Source organism: Brienomyrus brachyistius, chromosome 18 (genome assembly GCF_023856365.1).
Source record: "Brienomyrus brachyistius isolate T26 chromosome 18, BBRACH_0.4, whole genome shotgun sequence".
Classification (NCBI taxonomy): Eukaryota; Metazoa; Chordata; class Actinopteri; order Osteoglossiformes; family Mormyridae; genus Brienomyrus; species Brienomyrus brachyistius.
Window position 1 is genome coordinate 13,806,066 of NC_064550.1, and position 20,763 is coordinate 13,826,828.

The 20,763-nt window shown below is 46.7% G+C and overlaps 2 protein-coding genes and 1 long non-coding RNA gene across 4 annotated transcripts; 2 read left to right on the forward strand and 1 right to left on the reverse strand.

Moving 5' to 3' along the window:
• Positions 1-81: 81 nt before the first annotated feature.
• Positions 82-3,755, forward strand: LOC125712518 (glucose-induced degradation protein 8-B homolog). 2 transcript variants are annotated; one of them, XM_048982660.1, is made up of 5 exons: positions 82-218; positions 703-828; positions 911-1,107; positions 1,896-2,093; positions 2,954-3,755. In XM_048982660.1, exons 2-5 carry the CDS (start codon positions 711-713, stop codon positions 3,125-3,127), a joined length of 687 nt encoding a protein of 228 aa, XP_048838617.1. In that variant the 5' UTR covers positions 82-218; positions 703-710; the 3' UTR covers positions 3,128-3,755. The 2 variants fall into 2 exon arrangements, with proteins under 2 accessions (XP_048838617.1, XP_048838615.1); XM_048982658.1 differs by lacking the exon at positions 82-218 and having other exon boundaries at positions 225-828.
• A 451-nt stretch (positions 3,756-4,206) lies between these two features.
• Positions 4,207-18,210, forward strand: slc17a9b (solute carrier family 17 member 9b). Its single transcript, XM_048982657.1, has 13 exons — positions 4,207-4,846; positions 5,909-6,106; positions 7,335-7,474; positions 9,740-9,839; positions 9,915-10,045; positions 10,374-10,470; positions 11,227-11,323; positions 11,847-11,934; positions 12,020-12,054; positions 12,566-12,681; positions 13,276-13,331; positions 14,082-14,111; positions 14,698-18,210. Exons 1-13 carry the CDS (start codon positions 4,716-4,718, stop codon positions 14,874-14,876), a joined length of 1,398 nt encoding a protein of 465 aa, XP_048838614.1. The 5' UTR covers positions 4,207-4,715; the 3' UTR covers positions 14,877-18,210.
• LOC125712520 (uncharacterized) lies at positions 8,853-9,348 on the reverse strand. The gene is made up of 2 exons (XR_007383334.1): positions 9,220-9,348; positions 8,853-9,059 (listed from the first exon to the last, which is right to left on the reverse strand). It is a non-coding gene; the product is annotated as an uncharacterized LOC125712520 (long non-coding RNA).
• Positions 18,211-20,763: the final 2,553 nt, after the last annotated feature.

The following is a 20,763-nucleotide window of genomic DNA, read 5'->3' on the forward strand; positions in this document are numbered from 1 at the left end:
TACTAAAATTACTCCCTAATTATAAATCTCAAATTTATCCCATCCTATACTATTAAAGACTTTGCGACTTAACCTTACCCACATGACGCTGCTAAGTAATGACGTCGGCCCGCCGCGAAATCCCGTTCCGATTGCGGAAGACGCCGAAATATCGCGGTGTTTCGTCGCCGCGGCCTTCCGCTGGTCTTAGTTGTTCACAGTGTACAGCGCACTTGCAGGTACAGTTTTTACCCCTATATACTGAAAATACTGAACGCAAGTGTATTATACGAACGATTTACACATAAAAGACATCCTCGTCTCTTGCTAAAAAGCCGGGTCGAGCTTTTGGCCTCTTCGTCTAATAGTTGAGGCTGGCATCTGCTAATTCCGTTTCCGGCTATGAAGTAAAGACGCCGGATGATACCGGTGCACCCGGCTGCTACTGCTTTGGGTATCTGGTTAAAGTAGAAAGAAACGCCAGGTCATCTACGATGTAACGCTATCGTTGATTAAGTAATACTGCGATCTTAACTTGCTGATTCGTTTGTTATGGCGTCGCGGTTGCGGCCCGCATTGGCTGCGGCCCGTTATTCTTCCCCACCCCCGGCACTATGTGATGTGAACCACAACAAAGCATCATGACAGTTTTCAATACAGTTTGCACTAGGCGGCGCTGCTCGAAACACCAAGGTCCACACTTAATGATATTCTGTCTAGCAGACTTCATAATGAGTTATGCGGAAAAGCCGAAGGAAGTCACGCAAGAAGAATGGATGGAGCAACTCCATAACGTACAAATACAGAGAGCTGACATGAACCGGCTAATCATGAATTACTTGATTACAGGTAACTAAGGAGCAGGAAGTCATGCGATCAGAGAGTGCTTCTGATAATGTGTAACCCAAAGTTGGTGCCTTCGGTTCCTTAGAAGGGTTCAAGGAAGCTGCGGAGAAGTTCAGGATGGAGTCGGGAATCGTACCCAGCGTGGACCTGGACTCGCTGGATGAGAGAATAAAGATCCGAGAAATGATTCTGAACGGGCAGATTCGGGAGGCTGTTGCAGTGATTAATGGCCTTCACCCGGAGCTCCTAGACAGTAATCGCTATCTGTACTTTCACCTGCAGGTAATGTTATAGTTAAAGTAATAATAATGTTATAGTTAAATGTTATAGTTAAACCTGACATCCTGTAAATGGAAACGATATATTAAACACTCACTGACAGCCTCCTACCTACTGGATAACTTTTGCTTTGTTGATAGGGAAAGTGAGTGAGTTGAAGGAGAAAAAGTAAGGCTGCAAAAATCATGTTCCTCTGCCTGTTTACCTTCACTTCTTGCCTTATCGTGTTGTGATTATCTCTGCTTTATGCCTCCTGCTGGATACCACTCATATTTCCTCAGTCATTGGCTATAATCCAACCTCCTCATTTGCACATGCTTACTTGACCTTTTTTAACCCCGTTACTGTGATAGGAAGTACTGCTGGAGTGATTTGGGATAAATACCATGCACATGGCTTTTGCAATTGTGTTCGTCCTCGAACCAGCAACTCTGGGGTTAGTAGCCCGTGGTCTGAACCACTCTCATGTTGTCAATCCCTTCTCAGTATTGGCATTGTTGTATCTGAGATGCAACTTAAAAAGTCACGTTGGACCTTTCCAGATGATTAAAAACTAAACAACTAGCGAGTAGAGTGAAAAGACCACAGACATGTGATAGCAGAACATGCTGCTTCAGCATCTTATAAATGGGGAATTGGTTTATTTAATATTTAGTGTAGTGTAGACTGCTTGATGCCAACAGGGGGCGCTGTTTTGCCATTTTGTGTACATGCATGGTTTGAATGGTGGTAAACACTGCTCGCCTGTGCAGTGGTCCTAACGCTTCCCAGCCTCCCTCTGCACTCTGCAGCAGCAGCACCTCATCGAGCTGATCCGGCTGCGTGAGACAGAGTCTGCGCTAGAGTTTGCGCAGTTGCAGCTGGCAGAGCAGGGCGAGGAGAGCCGCGAGTGCCTGACGGAGATGGAGCACACCCTGGCCCTACTGGCTTTCGATGACCCGCAGAACTCACCCTTCGGGGACCTGCTCAACACGATTCGGCGGCAGAAGGTCAGCCGGCCGCCATGTTGTCTCTGACCTGTACACCCCTTTTATTTTAATGCCCAGTTTACACACTTTTTATACCTCAAAATAAGATATACAGTACCTTACACTCTATTTATTTCTCCGTTTATTCTGATGGAGTGGCACAGTGGTTAGCACTGTCGCCTCGCACCTCTGGGACCTGGGTTCGAGGGTTCCATGTGTGTGGAGTTTTGCATGTTCCCCCTCGTGTCATTGTGGGATTTCCTCTGGGTACTCCAGCTTACCTCCACAGTCCAAAAATATACCAAGGCTGATGGGAGTTACCAAATTGCCCATAGGTGTGAGTGTGCCCTGCGATGGGTTGGCACCCCATCCCGGGTTGTTCCCCGCCTCGCACCCGTAGCCTCTGGAATCGGCTCCAGACCCCTGTGACTCCGAGTAGGACATGAGGTTACAGAAGATGGATGGATGGATGTTTATTCTAGTAACGAATATTCTAGTTTTCTGTAATTTTTTAGTATTTAATAGTATTATTGCTTACATTCTCGTGTCACTTTGTATAAAAACTCCTGTGTCCACCTTCTGTCCCACACTGTCCCTGTGTTTTGCACTTTACATCCTGTGATGATCCTTCCCCTGTCACTCACTGTCTGCGTGTTGCATTGTGGTCCTGAGAGAGCTGATTCTTGCCCTTGTACATGGATGGTATGACAATAAAGCCCACTTGACTTGTCTAAGCGTACGTCAGTAACAAGGACGTCTTTTTGTTGAAACTGCGTTGTGGTTTCAATGCTTCTGGAACTGCAACCTCATTCTCATTGTGCTGATGTGTACAGTGATGACAATAAAGGGCTGAATTGAGTACGCGGATGTCGCTGCCCCAGGTCTGGAGTGAGGTAAACCAGGCCGTGCTGGATTACGAAAACAAGGAGTCGACACCCAGACTGGTCAAGCTGCTCAAACTGTTACTGTGGGCTCAGAATGAGCTGGACCAGAAGAAGATCAAGTATCCCAAGATGACCGATCTGAGCAAGGGGACAAGAGAGGAACCGAAATGAGTGTTGGGGCAGAGCATGCAGCTGCTCTGTGGGATGCCGAGGACTATGGAGATGTTGCTTGCTATTTACATCAGTCAGTGACTGAGCTGTGTATATAATTTATGTTTTGTACATGTGAACGTTTGATGGTTGAATCCTTAAACTCTACACCAACCCAAAGTCCCAATGTTTATATTGTTCAACAAAATGTTCAACACGATACCCTCAAAAACTATGTGCCTTGTTACTTTAAGCGCCTCTTTGTTAGGAATAACTTGGTTACAGTTTTAGAATCACATGGTATTACACAGGAAGGGCCTTTTCATACATATGAGTATTTTATATCCAAGTTTGGACTGTATTAGCATTTAGCTTTTGGCTGCTGATAAGTGTGGCTTGTTACCTATGAAAAGCTGATTTCTTTGGACACAGCCATGGCTGCAGGAGCAGGATTATTACTTGTTTACAGGAATCTTTCACACAATTTCTGATCAACAGAGGCATGTTCTGTTGTTTTTTCCTGATGAGGTGCATTCAATACCTTTTAAAGTTCTTCTAACTGCCCAATAATGTGATGGAAGTAAATATAAAATATGTTCGTTTTTTTTGTTGGGTACTGTTATTAAATAAATCATTCTTTTGGAAAAAACTGCATTTGATCATTTGATTTATAAGTTAGTGATGGTATTTAAGTTAACGAAATAGGATAGAAACCTTGATACAAAGTATCAGTCCGGCGGGGGAAGGGTCCATTTCTTCCGTATTCCTCCCGCACCTCGGGATTCGGTAACAGCTGCGTCTGTCGGTGTCGCATAAAACAAAAACCGGTGTCCGCCGTGAGGACCCCTCCATGTGACCGGCGGCGCGTCCGCAGTGCGCGCTCGGTTTGGGGGAGGAAAAACGGGAGCGAATACGGCAAGTGTGAGCGGCGTCATACCGGCTCCATGTCGGCGGCGCCACGGTGCGATGTGACGGGGGCGGGGATGGGGCGCGCTTTCCTTTTGCGTTTCGCAGGGCTGCTCACTGACGCACCTTTCCTTCATATCTGACCAATGTGTGCTTAATTCTTTATAACCACTTCTTCCTATTGTCCCATTTTTCCATTTCAGATAAATAAAGGCCCACGTCTGACAACTGCCCGCAAAAGGGGGGACCCCCCTCCCCCCACGTACCTTTGGGGCGTATTCGGCTTTTTGGCTGGGGGGGCGGCTCTCCTCACTTCCTGAGTTTCTCCTACCGTCTATGGGATGAACTGCAGTCTGCGTGGCTGAAGCGAGGGGCGGGTGGAGGAGGAACTGACACGTGGATTATTAACAGTCCCGGACCCAAGGAGGATCCAGCCCGGGAATATAGCTAGGCGTCGGTGCGATCTGACAATCAGCCCGCGTTTGTCTTACTGGGGCGTCCGGGGGTGTCCGGAGCTCCGAAGGACAAGAAAGAGACCATGATCGGACTGTGTAATTTTAACCCGATGCAGTTGCCCTGCTCCCCCAGCGGACCTCGCAAGTCCTAGGATTGCTAATTTTTTATTTTTTTGTTTGTTTTTTTTTTTTTTTTTTTTTTTTTTTAATAGATTTGCGGGTTTAAATCGGGAAGCCCCGCTCGTTGAATGGCAATTTTACAAAAGCATGGCAAGAGCTGCAATCCGGATTTACCCGACCTTAAAGATAATCCCCCGGACAGTTTCGGGGTCGCGGGGTCTCAGAGGAAGTGGGCGGATAACAACGCGAACTGGCCCAGGTAAGTGGGGAGGGGGGATGTTAATAAAGCACCGGCAGCCCCGGACCGGCTATTAAACAGGACACGTAGACATCAAGCGGTCAAGTCAACTATTAACGCTCAGTTATCTTACTGGGGGGTGACCATGACCTATTATCTGCCCGTTAACTACCGGGGATAATGACCTACAGCAAAGCAGCCAGAGTCACACTTTGTAGCTACAAATCTTATACTAAATTATTGTGTAGATACCTCCAGTGGCCAACTACCCAATAGTGGTGAATTTGACAGTATAGGCTAATGACATTGCGGCATTGATGTGTGGGCTGGTTCTTCAACTAGGGTTATACAGACTTTCAAAGTTTTTAGTTAATGGGTCGTGTCTTTGTAGCATAACGTGTATTAACCAAATATTAAAGCCGATTCAGTTTTTTTTTGCCTTTATTATTTAGACGTTAGCGTCTATAGTCTCATGAAGGTTATGACGGATTTTACGATGATTTTCCGGGACCCGTGAGCGCGCAATCATATGGCCTCCGGGTACGATTAAAGGTGATATGGATCTATGAGTTTGTCAAATTCCCATATTTCCTTCATTTCTTCCTTTCTGTCCTACCTTTCCCCTCTATTATGAAAGTATATGAAACGGTCCCCTAAATAATTTCACGATGCAATACCTATATTACTGTATTTTGTTTAAGACACGGAATGTTCAATAAAGATAACTTAAATAAAGTTACATGCTTAAGTTTTATCACTGGAGTGCGATTCATGGAAAATATCGCTAATTTACTAACTATAGCTAAGTGTTTGACTCCAACGCGGTGCACAGTGGGTATAATCAAAACATCAGTACAGCAGCTTATACTTACTTTCTGTTCATCGTTTGCTATGAGTCATTTGATTTGTCTGCTTTTAAACAATTAGCGTATTTATCGGAGTATAATGTTTGTGACTTAATCCCTCATCACAAATCTGGATTTCAGGAAGCATCTAGCCCGTTATCAGAGCTCTGTGTGTACCCCAGCGTGCTGATCCTGTCTTTTTAAGGGTACGATCTGGTTCCGTGTTATCTTTCCACAGGCCGATAGCACGCGTGTGGACAGTGGTTCTTCTTCTGGGAACATGCCTGCTGTACTGCGCTCGCGTGACCATGCCTATCTGTGCCGTCTCTATGGCGGAGCAGTTCAAGTGGAGCAAGAGGGAGTCCGGCATGGTACTCGGGAGCTTCTTCTGGGGGTACTGCTTCACCCAGGTCATCGGAGGCTACGTCAGCGACAGGTGGGGTCTGGGACGAATGTCAGCTTCTCCGTCGACCTCCCAGGGCCAAGTCCATGATAAGCAAAAGGAGGAATCCTTTGTCCAGATGGTGAACAGACGCATGTTGCTCTTTATTGATTTATTTTGTGTTGGTTTTTATTTACATTTTATTTATTTATCAGGTGGTTTTAGCAAGAGCGATGTATATTTTTTGAGAGAGCAGGATTAGACAGTCACTGGAGTAGTTGGGGTGGGGCTAAGAGCTTTGCTAAGGCCCCCAGCAGTGAAATTGCTCTGCCAGCTAGAGGATTTGAACTGACAACCTTCTGCTTGCAGCTTCCCAAATTGACACACTGAGCCACTAATAACTGTTAGTTTATTATTTTATGGATTTGCACGCAAACCAGGGCTTGCATGCTGGTTATGTTCTAATATGGCCACGCCCTCTTCCGTTTTGCATGTGCATGTCGACATCGCTTCCCCTTTCTCAGTATCAGGCAGCCCCACGCGGCTTGTGGTTTTATACTGTTTGCATTGTTATATCTTCAGATCTCGATGGCAGCAAGATGCAAATCCAGCTGATTCTAAGTACTGGTTTCGCGCTGGAAGTCATGGTGAACGGCAGGTTTAGCTGGTTTGGGTTTGGCTCCTGTGTCAGCAATTCCAACACAATAAATAACATTAATGGTACCGCCTTTGTTTGGTTTTAAATTTTATTTTTTTTTTTCCACTGTTGTTTGTTGCGCATGTGTCTGATTAGTAAGCCTGGTGCAGAACGCGGTACAGAAGTTCACTGGCTCATAGAATCACTGTGTCGCTTCTGTGTTTTTTTAATCTTGCCCACTTATTTCAAGAAGGTGAATTTCTAGGAATAAAAAGTTTATGATGCAAAATTAAAGCACGGGGTGGCCGCCGAAACGGAAGGGACGCTGGCTCCGTCGTCGCCCTGCTGTGGCGGCGTGCAGTCTGTCTCTGAGGAACCGCAGACAGAAGTCTGAGCTGTCAGAGATACCCAGTACACACTGAAGCCAGCAAACAGCGGCTAGATCTGCATGACACGAGAGCACAGAGCTGGTTTTGGACTCAGACCCACAACCTTGTAGGGTTGAAGCAGGAAGGCTACACCCTGAGACACCCTGCGTGGAAAAAGTCGCGCTAGAGTAACGAGAACGGATATCACTGCAGCTTACAGTTATGCTCCGGAATGGCTTTTGTGGTCTATGACATCATCACTGCTGTTTTGTGACAGGGTGGGCGGTGAGAAGGTCCTCCTGTTGTCTGCAGCGGCCTGGGGCGCCATGACAGCCTTCACGCCCATCCTGGCTCACTTCTGCTCCCAGCCCATAATCTCCATGACGCTTTCCCGGTTCCTCATGGGGCTCCTGCAAGGTGAGGAGGGGGCACGGGGGGAGGGGCGAGGGTGGACACAGCCTGGATCGAGGGGTTTTGGGGGGGTGGGGTGAGAGAAACATCTAGAGAAGTTTCTGGCAGCAAAGACAAATCTGGTATACGGAAGCATGGACAGGGGCATTTCAGGTCCAGACACTACAAATCCAGACCAGGATTTTGTTTCAACCAACCAGTTCAGTATAAAGAGTCACAGTCACAGAGGACTCAACCGGTTGGTTGAAACAAAATCCTGGTCTGGATTTTTACATTCTGGACCTGAAATGTCTGCTTCTGGATGGGACATGCTAAGAGGTGCTCCCAGTTGGGGGACATTAAAAATCATTCTTTTTTTATCTGCGCCGTCAGGCTGGAGGATAGATCTGTCTAATTTCATTTTTATTATTCAGGAACTTTCTGGAGTGCCTGGCCGCTGTTAAGGTCAAAATGTTTTCAGGCAGAGAGCCGTCAGTCCGATGCCTGGCTCTCGCAGGGGACCCATGCCGTTTTACTTTGCCGTTCAGGCTGTATGAATAAAATTCTCGCATGGAGCTCCGAGAGGCTGGTTGCTAATCGGAATATCAGGCACACGTACGAGGCTCCAACTGCCACGTCGATGGTGATCCACCGATTACGGGGGAACCAGTAGCACAATCTGGACTTTTAGCCTAAAGATCCTGGGTTCAGGTTGATGTGGAGGGTCCAGCAATGGTTTGTTGTGTCCCCAAAAATCAATAAATCGATAAAGCGATTTCTGGAAAAGGTTCTCATATTAATATGTAACACGAGGCTACGTTTAGCATGTCTGGTGTCTGGTATTGATGATCTACAGCAGACCAGTCCTCAACCAGAGAATTGGAAGAACGCAAAAGCGTGGGCCGTCTGGGGATCCCCGAGGACCGATTTGAGAATCCGTGATCTACAGGTTTATGTCCCAAGTATTACCTGATAGATTTCTAAATGTAATTACACTCTTCTACGTTGTTATCGGACACATTGATCCAGCTTTCACTGAGAATTATGAGGAGATTTACGTTATACCACAAATTCATGGCATTTCCCTCATTCCTATTGACTTTTTCTGTACGTTTGAATCAGTCTCGCGTATATCTGGAGGTAACTTGGCTCCTTCCTCTTTACAGAGCTGCCTCTTCTCCTTGATATTTTTGTGCACGAGCATCCTTTTCCGGGTCACGGCACATCATGAATTTCGTTAAGGTTTGGACTTTGACTCCGTTCCAAAATGCAAAGCTGCTCCTCCGCGTTTGGGATTATCATCCTTCAGCACTTCTTTTTTTACGCTTCAAAAGACACGCTCCTGTGGAACGTGCCGGAACAATCTAGAAGGGGTTGTTCCCTCGGTGACGGCAGGTCCTTCGAATTCTGAAGCCGGAGGGGGGGGGGGGGTCTCGTACATGTACCATGTGTTTTCCTCAGGCGGAAAGCAGGATTGCAGGTTTCTTATTTTGATTTCTGCTCATCCGCTCAGTCCACGGAACTTTCTGGATTACCCATCTGGTCTTTGGCAACGATGAGGCTGCTGGTCGGGCTCTTTCTGTGTTTCTCATTACCGTCTAACCACACACACCTGAAACAATCAGCAGTTTCATTATTGTGGGCTTACTGGATAATGACATCGGTTAACAGAAAAAGGTCAGCAGACCCCCCCCCCCCCCCAGACATTCCTTGTTTTGCTCCCTCCCAGCTCCTAGCCGGACAGTCCACTGTTTTTCTGGGACATCTCTTACCGCAAGGCTGAAACGTGGACTGTTTAGGGGTCACCCAGGACCGGGTTGAGAAGCACTGCTGCAGACCGGTTAGTTTCTTGTGACATGAAGGATCGTTGTTTTGTTTTATTGGTTGTTTCGGGACGGCCTTTCCCTAGGAAGAGCAAAAGTATTTGGCAAATGAGGGAAAATTCAGCGCTGTCTGCTTGACTGGGGAACATTCGGTGACTGTTTCTGACGTCCTCCGAGAATGTTTTTGGCTCGCTTCTGCGGACTAAAGAAATAACATGTTCCACACGTCATGACCCTACTAACGACCAGTGAGCTCGTGAAGGGAAGGACTCTCACATCTACACCTGGTCTCATTTATCGGAACATTTGGTTCAAATTACCTTCTGAATCCAGTTCATTATCCTGGAAGTGCCAAAATACAACTGGGATACAGATAATTCTGAAGGTTTTCCTGAGCACTGCACACGAGCACTGCACACGAGCACTGCACAGTGTAATGGTGGATGTTACAGCTGACCTATTTTCATAGGCGTTCACTACCCCTCCTTGGCCAGCCTCTGCTCTCAGAAGGTGACAGAGAGCGAGAGAGGTTTCCTCATGAGCACGGTTGGCAGCGGATCCTACCTTGGGTGAGTTTACGAGCCACTCGGTCCCCTTGGGTGCGGAATGATGTCACTACAGGCCGCCGTCTCCGCTGTCCCCAGGACGCTGGTGATCGGAGCGGCAGGCTCACTGATGCTGGACCTGTATGGCTGGGAGAGCGTTTTCTACGTCACGGGCTTACTGTCTGTGCTCTGGGCTTACTGCATGTGGAAGTACCTGCTGAAAGGGGAAGGTAGGAGTGTATCGCTGGCTGCGTGAAAATAAAGTAGAGCGTTATTGATCCCTGTGAAGGGAAATATCTTTGTCTAGCTGCATATAAAGGGGTAATGGAAAAACACCAAAGAACAAATTAGGTAGAAATAAAGACAACAAAGGATGTAAACGTACACTAAATATGTAAGGAAAAAGATCAAATCTGTAATAAATGTAAGAAATAAATAGGAATTGTGCAAACTAAGTTTAATCTGCTAATAGCATTTTCATGGATTTTAATATGCAAGTGCTTGGATATGTGTAATGTTTTGAAATTGGTTGCTAATGCTGCCTGTTTGTGTTTTCAGGTCCGATCATCACACTGGAGTCCTTGGGTAGCGCGGGGACTCAGTCCAAACTGGCCAAGAGGCATTGGCTGCGCTTGTTAAAACAGCCAGCAGTGTGGTGAGGCACCGGGGCTCAATGACGGGGTCTGTGACGCATGTAGACTGCAGAGCCGAAGCAGGCCTGCTCTGAGGTTAACTGTCGTTACGCTGACTGGCCCCATTGAAGGCCTTGTTAGGGAGCACAGTGAAATATTACCTGGGGTCCGGTCGCCGTAAATATCTTTCTCTGAGATGTGGACAAAGACCTGGGAAATGTTGACGGTCCCTTGATTTGTTCATGGCTGTAGCTGTATGTGAAAAGCAGGCGTGTGCGTCTGAACTTAATCAGTGAGTTTATTGGTGCTGTAGCACATAGCTCTCCGCTGAACTACATGAACCACCGCCACACTTAAATTATTACTAATGTGGGCCGTTTAAGGAAAACTATAAAAATACAGACAGAAAATGGATGTTATAAAATGTGCTTTATATATGTGAAAACTCATTCGGTTTTTCTGCTGTATCTTGGAGGAATGTGCATCTTTCAGTTTCACCTTAAATAATGTGTTAAAGTTAATGTGGGAAGGGGTAATTAATTATTACACTTGTATCTTATGGTTAGGGGCTAATGTTTTGAACGTGTGCTAACAGCACAAGGTCATGGCGTCAAATCCCATGGCGCGCACACAAATCATAACCTTTCTGGGATTATCTCAGAGTAGGCCTGTTGTTCAAATGAGCTGAGCAGTCAAAGTCCGGGTTGGAGTTAATGACCCCCGTCGGCCATCCGTAGTGCTCGGAAGGTGATGCACGGTTCTCTGCCCCTCTTCTCCAGCGCGGTCATCGTCACGCACCTCTGCACTGCCAGCACCTTTTTCACACTGCTGTCCTGGCTGCCAACCTTCTTCAAAGACACCTTTCCTGATGCTAAGGTAACTTCCGGAAGCTCTCCGTTTTAAAGAGCTCTTTTTAGAAGCAAAGACATTTCTCGGCGAATTCAGCCGTCAGCTTTTCTGCCCGATGTTAAATGTGCTGTGGTGTTGCTGTTAGAGGCAGTGCTTGCAAGTGTCCACCAGATGGCGTAGCGGTAGAATTTACAGGATCTGGTGAAGAAATCCCAGGAGCGACTGCAGCGGGTCAGATCAGGTCACTGCGCCAGTCAGAGCACAGGGCCTTGAAAGTCTGTGGCTCAGCGAGTTGGCTCTCTGCGGTGGGTCGAATCCCTGAGTCATCAGACTGATGTCACCTTTGGGCCCTTCTGTGCAGCTGTTCTAAGAATGTTTCTTTGTAGTGATTCCTTATTTGCTCACTGTTTTATTTGCGTGATGCATAGAGTTGCCTGCCAGTCCGCATTTGAAGCTACACGCCCCTTGTTCTTGCCATCGGTGTGCCTGGCTACTAGGCACGGTCTCTATGGTAACCGGTCTTCCGAATGGGTGCGTGTCCCGTTCTCAGGGCTGGGTGTTCAACGTGATCCCGTGGTTCGTGGCCATCCCGTCCTCGCTCTTCAGCGGCTGTCTCTCGGACCACCTCATTGGGCAAGGTACTGGGGCCGCGGTTCTCGCCCCGGGGGGGTGGTAGGTTCCCGATCCGACCTGAGTCTCACGCGACTCCTCCCTGTGTTCCAGGATTCGACACCGCGGCCGTCAGGAAGCTAATGCAGGTGGGCGCAGCAGTAACCTCTGTTTAGCAAGAGGCGGCTCCCAGTTTTGCCAGCTAATTTTTAGGATCGTAGATTTTTAATTTGTCATTGTGCAGGTGCAGTATCTTCAGAACTATGGTTTTCATTGGTGCACATACAGTAAATTATAAATATACACAATCAAATGTAAATATAATAGAAATACAAATACAGTAATTGCACAACAAACCAGCATTTACACCTTATTTATATCAGAGGTTTAATAACGGCAGGAGTCAGAATATTACAACTAATGTAATGCAAAGTGCAGCAGATTACAACAAAGTACTGGAGAAAACAAGTAGTACTGGAAAGTGTGTACTAACTCTAATGTAGTACCTGTAATTTCTTAACTACAATTTGCTTTTCGTTTTAACACCTAATGGGCTCCACTATCCCGGTGGCTGTTTTTACATGAGAATTTAAGAATCCTTGCATCTCCTCCTGCTTAAAGAGCACTGCCCACCCCCCTCCACCCCGTGTGTGTCTGTAGTTCTTCTCCATGGGTGTGTCCAGCATCTTCACCCTCTTCCTGTGCGGCACCACCACCTTCCCCACGGCCGTGGCCTTCGTCTCGGCCACCATGGGCCTGACCACCTTCAGCCACAGGTACCTGCACGTCGACAGACTGATGCTGCTGTAGCACACAGCTTCCACTAGAGGGCAGCAGATAACAAAGCAGTTAACGAGTGGCACTTGTAAGCTGAATGATGAGGGTGCTTAATGATTCTTTATTTGCCGTTCATACAAGAACATAAGAATTTTTCATTTCTCACACATTTCCATCTTGCTCTACTATGAGTGAAAATCTTGTCAGCCATTTTTCTGGAACCCCTGAAGCAGTTTTCTGGGGTTAAAGGCCGTGCTCCGGGGCCCTGCTGGCCATGGGATCTAAACCAACAACCTTCCAGAATCCTAACCACTTGTTTCTTCGAATCCCTTAAGGAGTTGGGCTGTAGTAACTTTTTGACTAAACCTATATTGCTCAATAAAAATACATATTTAAGTACGTAATCCTTAGTGAAGAGGCCACATCTGAATCTGTATACATACTGTATACTCATGTGATCTGTCCGTGTACCTCCTGTTTGTGTGGGTGCTTAGCCGCATGCTACATGCTTTTGGATACATGTCAACACGCATAGCCCACGTGTGTACTGCATGCCTGATATGTACATACAGCTAACGCACTCTTCCTCACAGTGGGGTTTCAGTCAACGTCCAAGACCTGGCGCCATCTTGTGCTGGGGCACTTTTCGGTGAGTACTGACCCCACAGGCATGTGGTGAGGGGTTGTCATGTAAGGCTCATGCAAACAGGCACTTTCTCTAGAGAGATTCAAGATACTCTGATTCACGCCTCATATTAAAACTCCAAATCCCAATTTTATGATGTCTGCTTATGGTAATGATGGCTTCAGCAGAGCTATGAAGGCATGTACTCACATACTGGTACTCATACTCATGTACTTACTGGTACTCGCATACTTGTGTGCTAACATTCTCATGGACTTTTCCCTGCCTTGGTAGTAGATGATTATGGGGTTCCTGCTAGTTCAGTGAAAAGCTTTAAAATACTGTTTTTTTTTTTAAGAACTCCCTAAATACATGTTTTAGCTTTGATTACTTGCACTTTTATCAGTTCCTGTGCTGCTTTCGTTAATTGTCCTCTGACAAGTATCCTAATTTATGGGGTCCCTACGTTTTGACAATTGCTTGTAACGTACATTAGAGGAGATGACAGACTGTCTCTTTTTGTTACAGCCCCTCAGATTCTCTTAACTATTACTATACATCTATTCTATCCATCCATCCATCAATCCCCAAGCTATTTATTCTGTCAGCACTGTGGGCTTACTGCGCATTCAGATGCGAAACTGCTGTAATCATTTAAGAATGAATCTCATTATGCCAGCATCTGGGTAACAGATGTTGCTGTAGAAATATTATTTCTTATTAAGCTTTATGAGCGAGATGACGATGACTTCGCTCTTTCTGCTTCCGCTGCAGGCATCATGAACACGTGCGGAGCCTTCACAGGTGAGACCGACGCTCTGTGCAATTAAGCTTTTATTCCTGCTTCGTTTGGGGCGTGATCTGCTAAATATCGCAGGAGTGACCGTTTGGAGGATACCAGCTTTACGACGGGCTGTTTGCCCCCCGCCATGTCTCCTCTGCGCGTTAGCGAGCTCGTTAAATCGAGCTGAATTTTAATTTGCTAAATGGAAGTAATTAACGAATGAGATATGTGTGATTAATACCGGCACTGAGCACACGGATGAATAAGCCAGCTGGACAGGGTGTTAAACTCACTGTGAGCCTGACGCTGATCACAGAAGGATGGGCAGTCTGTAGTCTGTGGTCATGTCTCTGTGCTCCTACCTCTGCCGTCCTAGCCATGCGGTCCTGTGTCTGCGGTCCTGTATCTGAGGTCCTAGCCATGCGGTCCTGTATCTGTGGTCCTAGCCATGCAGTCCTGTATCTGAGGTCCTAGCCATGCGGTCCTGTGTCTGCGGTCCTGCGTCTGAGGTCCTAGCCATGCGGCCCTGTGTCTGCGGTCCTGTATCTGAGGTCCTAGCCCTGTGGTGATCAGATAACAACACCCCCGTGCGTTCTCCCCCCACAGGCGTGGTCATGGTGTACTTCTCCGGGTACCTGATAGAGGCCACCGGGTCCTGGGCGTCGGTGTTTGCCCTCATCTCCGTGGTGAACCTCCTGGGCCTGAGCACCTTCCTGACCTTCGCTGAGGCACGGCGGGTCGACATCGAGGGGACCAGGGTCAAGTACCACAACATCCACATCTGACAGCCTCACTGAACATGCAAACAGGATGGACATGGGCAGGGGGGGGGAAACGGCAATCAGGGAGGCTGCAGGCTTCTCCCAGCTGTGGAGTCAGATCGGTGTGGGACCAAACAAGCCTTTAAGTATGAATTATTCTGTTTTTTTTCTCTACTTCCTCCCTGTTTACTACAAAGGAGTAAGTAATTCTTATGTTTTCAACAATATGCGCACATCAGCTGACTAAACGTCAGTTATCATGATGCCAAAGTGGTCGGTTATACTGAAGAGAGAGGAAGGTGGGGGACGTGCCGCCCCATCATTAAATCACCTTTTAAGGTGCTTTGTTAATGGACTCCAGCTTTATGGTTCACAAGCGCAGCGGCCTGTGTTTGGGAGATCAAAAGAGGTCACATGATTGTGTGTGTGTGTGTGTGTGTGTGTGTGTGTGTGTGTGTGTGTGTGTGTGGTGGGGGGGTAAACAATTAGCCCCTTATCCTCCTTGTGTTCCTCAGTGCTTCCAAATCCAGCCCTTGGAAATCCACACACAGTCCATGATTTTGCTCCCTGGAAGGGAGCAAAAACGTGGACCGACCGTGGATCTACAAGGACCGGATTGAGAAGCACTGATCTAGCTGCAGGTGAGGTCACCACCCAAGCCTTGAGTGGATGTTGTTTTGTTCTGATTCAGTGTAAAAATCACCATCATCATCATCATCATCATCCACCTCACGATCTTCATCGAGTGCCTACAGCTATAGCTCAGCTGTAGGTCATCCAGCTCTTCCCAGTAGCACATTTGTTAAGCCAATTTAATTTTTGAAAAGCTTGATATGTGTGTGTGTGTGTGTGTGTGTGTGTGTTTGTGTTAAAAGACCAAAGCCTTTATTTCTGCGAATGTATGACTTATTTAAAATTGTCTGAATTTTTTTTTTTTTTTTGATTGTGTGCGATTTAGATTTTTCTCTATGGAAGAGAATGGCTTGTTAGAGCCACTTTGGAGTTTACTGTGAAAATGGGTCTATTAGCCGGAAGGCGGAGTTGTGGGCGGAGTCATTGGTGGAGTGTGTAAGCAGCATAAATACGGTTGGTGCCTTTCGTCAAGTAAAGTGTCCAAAACGCGTCTCACTGCGGCAAGGGGGCAGCCCTTGGGTTCTGTCCGCAGCATCGCATGGGGCTGGTTGCTTGAATACGAGGCCTTGACCTTGGTGTCAAAATTTGTTCGTTATTTGTTAGTCAGAAACGGCCTTTGTTCTCTGTGTCAGTGAAAACCATTGGCAGAGATGGGGAGTGATAGTCTCCGCCTCCGTGTGGAAGTCAATGGTTGATTGGACAGAATATGCTGACAATCACGTCAAAGACAACAGTTGATTATTGAACGTGGAGATTTTTTTTTTTGTTGGGGTTTGGGGGGGGGGGACAGACACTGTCTGGCAACTCAAATATCCTTGCAGAAGTGCAGTATGATACATAATATTTTTGATGAAAGAGATAATACTATTGGAGGTATTGGCTGTTCTCTCAAGAGATCAGTACCAGTGGAAATAATGTTCACCAGAATGATTCTGCAGATGATATGCAGTGGTGAAATATATGCAAGCGTGAGGAGACTTTACTGCAAGAGGGATTAAGTATTACAGAGGGCTCAGAGGTTCGCTCTTCTGTGTGGCTCCATTTGGGTGCCAGTCTGACTGGGACAGTCCTGCGTTCAAACACTAACCGGCTTTGGTCGATCTCTGTTTACCAAGAGCCTGAGGCTCCCTCATTGGCCTGACATTCTTTGGGGACGTACCACCCCATTTACGCTTTATACAACAGACAAGAGCCTCGTGTGTGGTAGGAAATCTTTGGTGACCAAATTATTTATTTCAAAGATATGTTTTATTTATTATTAATAGTGGCAGGTGTATTCATTATAATTATCATAATAGCTAGCATTTTTCATCATAAAATAAACATTTCCTACAGTTTACCTACAACATGCTTTAATTTCAGGATTCCTATAAATTGGGACTGGATGTGGTCTAATATGGTTTTCATATACTATGTAATAGGTATTTTTTTGTTAAGACAATTGCTAAACTTTCTTACATTTTAGCAAGATTAGTCTTTAAGAGTGTTTCTAGTAGTTTTGTAGTTGAAATAGGAAGCTGTGTAGTTTAAAACATTCACAAAACTGTAGGTCAGGGGTGTCGAACCCCAGTCCAGGGTGGCCGGAGCCCTGTGTAGCTTAGTTCTTTCCCTGTTCCACCATAAATGATTCAGCTTTATAGCTGTGTGGTAATTAGCACAAGGAGTTGAATCAGGTGTGTTAAATGAGGGGAAACCCAAAAATGTGCAGGGCTGCGGCCCCCCAGGACTGGAGTTTGACACCCTTACTGTAGGTTATTCGTGCGTCACTTTAAAATGAGTTAAAAATTCAGATTGTTTGTCGTTTGTTTTACCAAAGTTGAGGCTTGTGGTTTAGAATGTGCCCTTCTAGTCATTATGTGATCCTGGCCTGTACTGGATTTGGGGATTGGTGAGTAGGGGGTGCTGTAAGTGACCAAATGGATGTGATCATTTGTAACACTAGATGTTTTGCAGTGAGGTGGGACACCTCTTCATCCCGTCTGGATCCCGCGCGGCCGCCGAACGATGAGGTCTCACTGAATGCGCTTACCTAAGTCATCTGACCCGTCTGCTCCAATCCTGGTCCGGTGCCAGCGTGGTCACAGGTGTTACATCCCTGTGAAACACATGACAAATGTTACTCTCTGATTCAGTTGCGTTTGTTACGTTCGTCGCGCACGTTTATGTATCGATATGTACGTGTGATATTTATGGAACTGCATACATATGTGCATAAGGAAAAAATGCAGCTGTCAACATCAGCAGGCTACAGGGAATCTGGGGGGGGGGGGCTGAACTTTACTCCTCTCAATGCGAGCTGCCGGGACACAAACTTTAACTGGTTACCAATACAATAGGTTTTTGTATATCTTAAGTAGTTGGGTTTACGTTTTTATTTGTTTGACGTACGGCGTCGGTATGTTCATATTTACGTTTTAATTTTTCTGAGGCAGATTTTCGTATTGTTATTATTTTGATTTGGTCCAATCATGTATTGTTTAATATCATCTTATCTTTGATGTTTAAGGACTGAAGGTGTTCGGAAAGCAAAGATTTCTACCTGAATGGCAGACCACCAACTTGTATTAATGTCTGAGAACATAATACTGTAGCATATGTTAAATAAAGGCAACAAATTTATTTAAAATAATGCAGTATTGATTTTTGGTTTGGGGGAAAAAAAAAAGAATTTTTGTAAGCATATTTTGTTGAACTATAAATAAAATATATTTTAACAGCTGATAAAGATGTGCCGTTTTGCTCCATTCCTAGTAGTTCTCTCAAATAATTTATTATTAATAATATAATTCCATCTGAAATGATGAAAACGATTGTGTAATAGCGTTACGATTAGTTGTGGTTCAAGTTGGCCAGAAGAGGGCAGCAGAAAACAAGAGAGCTGGGTTGGTGCAGAAAGCGATCGCGAGAAGGGCTGCCTCGCACCTGCTGCACATTTATCCTATAAGGCTATATATAAACCGCACGCCGGTGGTGTGTGATGTAAACCCCGGAGGAGCAGCGCAGCTCCTGAGCAATGCACTGCCTTCTGTTTGCAGTTGTGATAATCTCACAATATGCATTGAGCCAGACCTTTCCGTTTGGATGCAGCCCCTACTGTCGGATTGCGTAACCCGAGGTATGATTACATTTCACTTTTCGGGAGATTTAAATAGCAACAGCTGGAAAGGGAGCCCGTCCTCCTGGCCGGCGAAGGAGCCTTTAAGGCGGCCTGATCGCCGGCCCGTGTGTTTCTCTCTCCCGCAATCTGTCAGAGCTTCGTGACTCTCTCCTCCCCCAGTCCTTCTGTACATTTTTGTATTTTTATCTCTGAACGCAAGTCCCGGTAAACAGACTCCGATCGCACTTAGCAAACATCCCCTCTTTGCTGCGATTTTTATTTTTATTATTTGTTTTAATAACAGGAGCGCAACCTATTCGTGTCGGCTGCCACCTGCGATCGCAGGATGAAACCTGCTGGTTGCGCGTAAAAGTGGCGGCCGCTAAATTTAAACCCGGAGCAGTAAAAGCCGCCGTCTTTCGGGCTGTAGCGCCGTCACCGCCGGCCCAGATCTGCTTGTCGGATCCCGGCTCCCCCCCCGCCCCGACTGGCCCAGCAAGCCGAGACGCGGAGACCCCGTGTGAGCGGACAGAGACGCGCAGGCTGGGCGCGCGCGGCGCGGCACCATATGGGCCGCCATGTAGGTATCTGGCAGCGCTTGGTGTGAATGGTCAGGCGTCAGTCACCCAGTTTCCCGCGACCGGCGTAGGTTACCATAGAGACAGATGGCGATGCCTGTCATTGAGATGGGGGGTTGGGGTGGGGGGTAACCATGAGCCACCTATATCTGCGACAGAAATTCAGCCTGGCTCACCTCCTGAAAAGCAACTGGCTGGAGAAGCGGCCGCGAGCCAGCGTGAACGCTTTTGCACTTGCACTATTCATCATCACCATCCTCATCAGTAATAAAAATAATCTATTGTTGCTTTGTTATATAAATACGTATATATATCATAGTCTTAATTGTAATATGCAAGGCCTTAGCATTGCTGTAGGTCCTCTGCACCAGTTAAGCGTAATAATATGGGGATATCGATTATGAAATATCCCCGGATCAGCGTCTCTTTGTGTCACTGAGCCAACGACGCCTTATGTACGTGCGCTTTCAGCCTGAGCAAACTGAAATTGCTAATTAATTAAAGCGGCGATCGAGATCGTGAATTGAATTACAGTATTCGTTAAGGCGGCATGCAAATTAATTGAAATTGACAGCGGAATGTGTTAATCAAATTACAAAATATTAAGCTTCGCAGGTCTTGGCTGGTGATTAAGCATCTTGAGATTTTGCACTGTGTGTATGTGTTGGGGAAATAACTTTGTGCATTTAAATACATTCCATGCATTCATCTATTAATTGCTTATCGTGGTCAGAGTTGCGGGTCTCAGTATAGCTTTTTAATTTAATGTAGTTTGATAAAGAAACAACAAACATCTCTTTCTGGATCTGGGTCATTTCAAAGAATGAAGACCAGTCAGATTATTTAATGACTTCCATGCGATTATTCTAAGTTAATATCTCACATACACCTGTTCTGTCTTAGGCAGGCATTTTTACCTGGTCAGTGAGTCAGATGGGCACTCTTGGGGGTGCGGGGGACATGTGTTCACATGACTCCATGTAAACAGAAGTCGGTGAGGGACCTCCGACAGCCCAGGAACGGATGACCTGCATGGGAAAGTTCCGGAAACTGTGCAGGCAGCCCAGGTCCCATCTGAAACTGGGCGGGGATTAACTCCCCATCCCTCATGGCTCCGCCCTGCCCTTCAGGGACCCAGGGTCCCTCCCGGAGCTCCGCCCCTCTCCCCACTGGCATCTGGTGCCGCCCAGTGAAAATGGAGGAGCAAAGCCATGGTGAATTCCTGAGGAACCGGTGAAGGATGCCCACCTCCAGCTAGGCCTACATCTGTGAGCCAGTCGGATTTGCTTTCTGGGGGGGTGACAACACACTGACTGTGCTCACCAAAGGAACCGAATAACATGATTAGCCTTGAGATCTGCCTCCATATCTCCAGAGGCAAGTTGGGAACCTTAAGCGGGCGTAAACGCGCTCCTAAAGATGGCCATTGGATGGAATGCGGCTTGGGGGGGGGGGGGATGTCTGGTCAGCTCAGCACCTTCCCACACCGACAACATGGTCCCATTCCCTGCTTCTGTGTTGCCCCCCCCGGCTCGGAGGCGGCGTGGATCGCACCACTGATTCCGAGTCAAGCTCCTTCTCACTGCGTCCCACGCGGCCCAGT